General features: G+C 44.8%; 1 protein-coding gene across 1 annotated transcript in view; it reads right to left on the bottom strand.

Annotated features, from left to right (window-relative positions):
- MLST8 (MTOR associated protein, LST8 homolog) overlaps positions 1-4,692 on the bottom strand; it is a gene marked incomplete in the record, with an annotated part of 13,063 nt that extends 8,371 nt beyond the window's left edge. Inside the window, 2 exon segments of the mRNA XM_073636489.1 lie at positions 1,641-1,777; positions 4,558-4,692. Coding sequence (XP_073492590.1) covers positions 1,641-1,777; positions 4,558-4,666 — 246 coding nt within the window.
- Positions 4,693-8,254: the final 3,562 nt, after the last annotated feature.

Genomic DNA, 8,254 nt, shown 5'->3' with positions numbered 1-8,254 from the left:
AGATCCCACATGCTATGCCATGCCAATCATTAGCTACATTAATGGAGAGGAGGAATTCAACCTCTAATGTGGCCAATGATTCCTTTTATAGAGTTTCTCCAGGAAAGAGTCAAACTCCTTCCACATGCTCACAGAGGGGCTGTATGTGACTAGAGCTTCTCACAGTGTGCACTAGAAGCTGCAACAATAGATAGAACTGGCCTCATTTCTTGGCTGCAGAACATCCAGCAATATCCAGCTCATTTCCCCTGACTGTCCCTTACATTCATTAGATTTCAATCCTATCAGACATGGAGACTAAGCATCACATGTGGGTGTTTGCTGCACGCAAATACAGCCGGCCTAGAAATCTCCAGACTGACATGCACCCAGCAAGACATTTTGAGATTTGCATAACCCCCTTGCAAGAGCCAGGACTGAGGCAGGGTGGTTTGAGGTTTTCAGGAAGCCATGTACAGCACTCTGCCGGCCCCTCCCACCAGCCATTATCTACCTGCATTGCATAGGGAAGCACAGACACTCAGTAATGACATCACTGGATCTAAAATAAAGGTATGCAATAAAAACGAAAGGTCTCATTTAAAAAAAATGTAATTAGCATGTTAATGAGGAGGGAAAGAAGGAACCAGAGAAATTAAAATGGGCAAATTAAACTTCAGTTTAAGGAAGGCCATACATGGTGTGGATTTCTTTCCCTCTTCCTGCAACCAAGTTTGCATGATTCATCCCCCCCACCCCCAAATCAACAGACAATGCTGACAGGGGAATCCCTCCTGCTGAGCAATTGTCCCCACCAGAAGACAGTGATTATCGCTAGCAGCTATAGCAGCCCCTAGCGATAATCATAAAAGAATGCGGCAGGCTGGTTGTAGCCAGGTTGAGCAATCAACTTAGTACATTCAGCCTACCCATTAAGGTTTTGAATCTCTGCCGGTTCCTGCAGGAACAGCCAAGATTCGAACTGTGTATGGTCAGCCTTATTCTAGCTACAGCTCTCTTTCTGTACAAGAAAAGGAGCTGTAAAGGCAAACGTTTTTATCCTAATGCATTAAGATAAAAAGCCATCTGTGTGTAGCAGCCTCCCCAGCACCCACTAATTACTTACCTGAGCCCCAACCCTCTCCAGCGATGTACACGAGTTTCTAAGCCATCCAGGACACTCCTGATTGGCTGAGACACAGCAGCTGCGCCATTGGCTAACTGACTAACAGCCATGGGAGCCAATCAGGGGAGGAGGGGGAGGTGGGGGAGGTGGGGAGAGAGGGAGGGAGAAGGGAGGGAGGGTCGAGGCTCCAAGTCTGAATGGACACAGAGCTGTGATACGGCAGGGGTGCCCCCATAGGAAGCTGCTGGCTGTGGGGTGCACTCAACAGGAAGGAGGGGCCAGGAGCAGCAAAGAGGGACCAGAGAGGAGGAGGATCTGGGTTGCCCTGTGCAAAACCAACTGCACAGAGGAGGCAAGTATAACATGTTTGAGAATAAAATATATATATATATATATATATATATATATATATATATATATATATATATATATATATATATATATATATATATATATATATATATATATATATATATTCTCAAAAGCACAAGTCTTAATCACAAGTCACAGTCACTTAATCTACTGGAAAGGATACAGAGTCTTGATGCTGCACTGTGCGGGTACAGATGCCACTGTGGGCTTGCCAAAATCGCACAGTGTGGTCATATCCAGCTGTGGCAAGGATGACGGGGTCACTACCCACCGTACCCTGAGAAGAGTTCATCATGGTTCCTAAATGGAAATAAAAAACAAAACACACATGGAAGAATGACAGAATGAATATGTACAATGAACACAAACCACTGTATATGAAGCTGGATTTTCCCAATCCCGGTTATTTCCCTTAGATAAGCCAGCATGCAAGTTCTCCCCCTTCCTATCCGATAGGCAAAACATAGTTCACACACATTGACTCCAAGCAAATCCGCAGCATAGGATAGCACGTCACAAGACTTCCAATGCTGCTCGGGCAAATATACAGATGTAGTTCCAGGTTGCCGACTCCCACGTGGTTTATCCTCCACTCCACAATCAATCTATGTATCTATTGATGAATCCGATATACAGAAGACCACCTGAGCTCCTCTCTCTGATGAGTTTACCTGCTAATGAATGTATACAGTACATAGACAAATAAAGGGGGCGCTTAGATGGTCTGCTGTACATCGAACCCATCAGTAAACACATTATGGCTTCGGATCTTTTCTCAGGGGAGCCAGAGAAACACCGGTGATTGGGGCGGGGGGGTTCCTGGATCACAGAAGAGGGACGCGAGGAGGAGGACCCAGGCTGCTCTATGCAAATCCACTACACAGAGCAGGTAAGTATATTTGTTATTTTTATAGTGGGGGGGAAAAAAAACAAAAAAACAAAAAAAAAAAAAACAAAAAAAAAAAAAAACCCCACCACGAGCATTTACAATCACTTTAAGAGCTTATTCCAGGAACGTGTGCGATGGGAATATAGACTGTGAGCTCACACTATATGTCGGCATCAGAATGAAAAGGGATACTATGGTAGGAGACCCAGGAAGACCCCATTGCTGACACAGTCTTGACCGTGTGTATGGCATTATGAAATTTGAAGACTACCCAATGAATTCTGGGGTGCAATGCAAGGCCCAGTGTCAGAAAGTTCAGAGGTCATGGGTCTTACAGCACAACAATGACCCAAAGCTCACGTCAAAACAAAAAAACACCCAGAAATGGTTTAAGACAAAGCGCTGGAGGGTACTGAACTGGCCAGCAATGAGTCCAGATCTAAATCCCATAGAAAAAGAAGAAATCTCAATAGCAGTTGGGAAAAGGAACCCCTCTAATCTGAGGGACTTGGAGCAGTTGGCGAAAGAGTGGTTCAAAATCCAAAAGAATCGCATGCAATTTAACAAGAATGTGGTGCGATTCCTGTTTGAATCGCATTCGGTTTCCTGCACTGCTCCTGTGAACCTAGGGAGGGGGGGGGGTAAAAAAAAAAAAAAAAAAAAAAAAAAAATTTTAAATCGAGTTGAGAGGTCAAATCGATTCAAAATTTAAGCAAATCGAAATTTTTTGATATTTTTTATTTTCACTGCGCCGGTCCTGAGGAGCTGCGGGCAGGAGTTTTTAGGCAAGGCCGTGGCTTCGGCCTAGTCCACAAGGCCGGACGCCGCCTTGCCCTAGTCCGCAAGGCCGGACGCAGCAGATTAGGCCGAAGCCTCGCCTAAAAACTCCTGCCCGCAGCCCCTCAGGATCGGCGCGGTGTCAAAAAAAACAAAAAAAACACACCCCACACAAAAACACAACCCTCGATTCGAATCGTGAATAGGAGTTTTTTTTAAAAAATAAATAATTTTCGTAGATTTTTTTTTTTTTTTTTTTTGAGAAAATCGCCCAGCCCTATGTGAACCCAGGCTGAAGTCACTACGACTAGCCTGATTTCACACAGTAGTGGGGAGAGCCCCATGTCATTCAGACAAGAATCATACAATTCTGTGCAGTGTGATTTGAGCCCACTTTGTATGGGCTCAGATCACACCGTAAAGGCATCAGAGCATTTGCACAAGTATCGGCACCGATATCAGTGCAACCTTAATGTGCTGATCAACGCACATGGCGTGAGCCCAGGTTGAAACTGTAGCAAGTCCTGTGTGGCACATCTGCAGGAAAAACGCAGAGAAAAAGTCCCTGACCCCCCTTTTTTTTTTTTTTTAAACGCAACCACACAGAATCCCATAATGCTGCAGCTCCATGCAGTCTCATACACCTAAAACGCACCGCATTTTCCAATGCATGGGGGTGCCATTAAGAACAGGGCGCGCACACACGTATTCAAAAAGAGCGGCATGTGGGTCAGGGAATGTGTGCGACTTACACAATTTCCATACCTTCTACAGTGTGAACCTAGGCCGAGGGTCCCGCAGGCTCCGTTCACACCTTTGTGTTCCGGGAACAGGCACAGAAATGCAAAATTTTTGCGCATGTTTCCAAAAACACCATTTCTTAAATGATGCCACAAACGCAGCTAGCAAAAAAAAAAAAATTATTCTCTCTCTCTCTCGTTACAAACATGCACAAGGCTCGCTACTAAAACCAGGTGCAGGAGCTACTTTAGGGCTTTTGTCAGGCGTAGGGCAGCCCAAGTGCGACGAACCCCCATAACATCGCACAGGTGTGACCGAGGACTTAGGGAACCCACATGGGCAATGCACAGATCCATTTTTCCACAATGACAAACTGTCCAAAACCAACCTCCACCTAGGAGCCCCGGGCCCCTTCCTGCTGGATGCCCCCTCCCAGCATGCAAATGGCACCATTCTTCCTAGTGCAGGACATGATTCCCTGGAGGGGGGAGGGGGAGGCTCCTCTCACATCTACACACTGTGAAATAATAGACTAACAATAACTATAGAGGGGGATGAGGGGCTAGAAACCGCAATGCAAACATTCTATGGCTCTTCAGCTAATAGAGGAACCACAAGTCCCAGCGTGTCTGGAGGGATCCCTTGTAGTCTGAGGATCACCTCCCAGCCTCACCTCTCGTGGTGCAGCGTCCTCCTCTATCACAACAACACGTCGCACCCATTGACATCAGCAGCGCGGCTAGATCACGCGAGCGCACAGCTGACTGCACGGGGGCAGCCATTTTGTTGTAGCCCAAACCTCTACTCTCAACCCTCCTTAAAAATACGTGGCCATTACAGTGGGGAGGAGCTATGCTAAAATATATTTAGGGAACACAAACTTTTCAATACCTAATAGATAGAAAAGAAAGCTTCCCCCATCCCCTACATGGACAACAATCTGGTATGGCTACATAATGGTGATGTATTTTTTTTTTGCTAGAAAATTACTTAGAACCCACAAACATTTTATATATATATATATATATATATATATATATATATATATATATATATATATATATATATATATATATATATATATATATATATATATCTCAATCAGAGACCCTACAGTATAAAAGAATAAAATGGTGGGTGTTGCAATTTTTTATTTCACACAGTTTTTAAACACAATTTTGTTGGAAAAAAAAAAAACACTTTCACAAATTGAAAAAAAAAAAAACAAAACACTAAAGTTAGCCCAGATTTTTTTTTTTTTTTTTTTTTATAATGTGAAAGATGATGTTACGGAGAGTAAATAGATACCTAACATGTCAGGCTTTAAAATTGCATCCGCCCGTGGAATGGCGGCAAGCTACGGTGGTTAAAATTCTCCAAAAGCGACGCTGTAAACGCCTTTACGCGTTAGCAGTTTAGAGTGACACAGGAAGTCTGGTGCTAGAATTATTGCTCTCACTTTGACGTTCACAACAATACCTCACATGCATGGTTCGATCGCCGTTTACATATGTGTGCGGGAGTAACGTATGCGTTCGCATTTGCGTGTAAGCACGTTGGGATGTGGGGGTGCTTTAAATTTTTTAAAATGATCATTTATTTACTGTATTTATTGGCATATAACACTCACTTTTTCACCATGAAAATTGGGTGCAAATAGCACGTGCGCGTTATACGCCAATACTTCAATTTTAGCTGCCTCGGAGGGGACAGGGAGGGGGACGAGACAAGCGCCATCAAATTACATACAGTGAGAATTTCCTGTTTACTTGGCAGCCTCTGTAATAGGAAGTTTTGTCTCCTGGGCAGCCATTGGACCAGTGTTCTGTCTATCATAGGAGATTCTCACTGTATGTAATCTGTCGGCGCTCGTCCCACCCCCCTCTCGGCTGCAGATGGACATCGATCAGGCTGCACTGATGGCAATATGGCAATGGTGAGGCTGCTGCATTGAAGGCAATGGTGAGGCTGCTGCATTGAGGGCAATGGTGAGGCTGCTGCATTGAGGGCAATGGTGAGGCTGCTGCATTGATGGCAATGGTGATGCTGCATTGATGGCAATGGTGAGGCAGCAGGTGCGCATTGATCAGGCTGCATTGATGACAACGGTGAGGCTGCAGATGGGCACTGACCCTTATTTTGCTTAAAAGTTCCTTATTTAAAATTTTAGTTTTTTTCCTGAAACTTCCGTCTTAAAACGAATGTGCGTGTTATACGCCTGTGCGTGTTATATGCCGATAAATACGGTATTTATTTTATACAAAAATATTTTTTCTTACACTTTTTTTTGTACTAACTTTATTGTAATCACAGGGGATGAACAACATTCCTTGTGATAGTATGGGCCGTGACAGGTCCTCTTTATGGAGAGATTTGTGGGTCTATTAGACCCCAAATCTCTCCTCTGGCCTCCCATGTAGCCGATCGCACACAGATCGGTCTGATCGGCTACTTACATGGCCGCTGGTGGCCAAGTAAACAAAGGGACGGAACCGATCTACTCGTCGCTCCCGGTTTCCGAGATTACAGAGACAGGAGAACGACGTCAGTTCCTCTCTCTCTGTACAGGGCCGCCATCGCCGCCAGCCGCATTGCTCCCGGCTTCCGCAATGGGACCGGAGAGCTCAGAAGAGGCAGCGGCGGGATGGGCGTGGGATAGGGTTGCCACTTTCTCTTCAAGCCAAACCTGAACACTGTAGTGGCGCACAGCAATTTTTTTTATTTTTAATATACACTATAGGATTGTAACAGACTCTAAAGAGAATAGTAATGTGGAGCACATAGTGCCCCCTCACTCTCGGGCCCTGTTCCAAGCCACATTCCTGTCTGAATAATGTGTCCGGGTTTCAGGTTGACTCTAACCCAGACACATGATTCAAATCCCGGACAGGTGGCAACCCTGGCGTGGGACCCCCTTCCGCCACCCGCAGAAGTGATCCAGTGGCTAATTAGCCACTCAGATCACTCCTGCCAGATAAGTATCGCCAGCTGAAACGATCAATATTGGGATGATGCCTGGAGGTGCAGGCATCGTGCTAGAGGCTCTAATAGGCTTCAAAATAGGGTGGGCTCGGGTCGCAGAGAATGCGAACGGAGCCCACCCAGCTGTGTTACTACAGAGAATGAATTTTCGCTGTTGAAACACTGATCCTCAATCCGTCCAGTCAGAAGTGGGTGTGAAACCCGTTTTCCTGATTAAAAGAAAAATTGAAAAAAGAGGCATAGGTTAGGACTTTATATGAGACCATGACCATCCAGTACACAGGTCTCCATCCAATTATATCTGAGAAAAATAAAGGGACTAGGGGAAAAAGGGGAGCAATGGGGACTTTATATGAAACACATCACTAGGGCAGGCTGAGTCATCAGATGTATAAAAATGTAAATTTATTGATACCACATGAGAAACAAGGTGCAATAGATGATACTCGCATATAGTCAATACATAAGGTACAAAGTATATAAAAACATGGCAGTAGAACATATAATAGTAGCATAGTAACATGTTATACATTGTAACATAGATAGATTGCAGCGTCATCAAAATTACACCCCACATGTGTATACGTAATCCATATTGTATTAAAATCCAACTGATGGCTAAAAACCTAAAATGCCCATAATAGATACAATCTGTTGTGACATGTCAAAAAGTTATGAATGTTCAGTTGTATTGCTCGACGCGTTTCGTGGAAGTTTGTCCACTCATCAGGAGCAGCTATCTGGAAATATCTAGAGTAACGTGTAAAGTAGTAATAAATAATATTTAATTACAACAGGAAGAGGGAAAGCAAAACCGCTAGTTCTACCACTCTTACCTCCCGGCTTCCGCAATGGGACCGGAGAGCTCAGAAGAGGCAGCGGCGGGATGGGCGTGGGATAGGGTTGCCACTTTCTCTTCAAGCCAAACCTGAACACTGTAGTGGCGCACAGCAATTTTTTTTATTTTTAATATACACTATAGGATTGTAACAGACTCTAAAGAGAATAGTAATGTGGAGCACATAGTGCCCCCTCACTCTCGGGCCCTGTTCCAAGCCACATTCCTGTCTGAATAATGTGTCCGGGTTTCAGGTTGACTCTAACCCAGACACATGATTCAAATCCCGGACAGGTGGCAACCCTGGCGTGGGACCCCCTTCCGCCACCCGCAGAAGTGATCCAGTGGCTAATTAGCCACTCAGATCACTCCTGCCAGATAAGTATCGCCAGCTGAAACGATCAATATTGGGATGATGCCTGGAGGTGCAGGCATCGTGCTAGAGGCTCTAATAGGCTTCAAAATAGGGTGGGCTCGGGTCGCAGAGAATGCGAACGGAGCCCACCCAGCTGTGTTACTACAGAGAATGAATTTTCGCTGTTGAAACACT

Source organism: Aquarana catesbeiana, linkage group LG06 (assembly GCF_042186555.1).
Source record: "Aquarana catesbeiana isolate 2022-GZ linkage group LG06, ASM4218655v1, whole genome shotgun sequence".
Lineage (NCBI taxonomy): Eukaryota > Metazoa > Chordata > Amphibia > Anura > Ranidae > Aquarana > Aquarana catesbeiana.
Note: the sequence above shows the minus strand (reverse complement) of the source record. Positions and strands in the feature narration are given on the sequence as shown.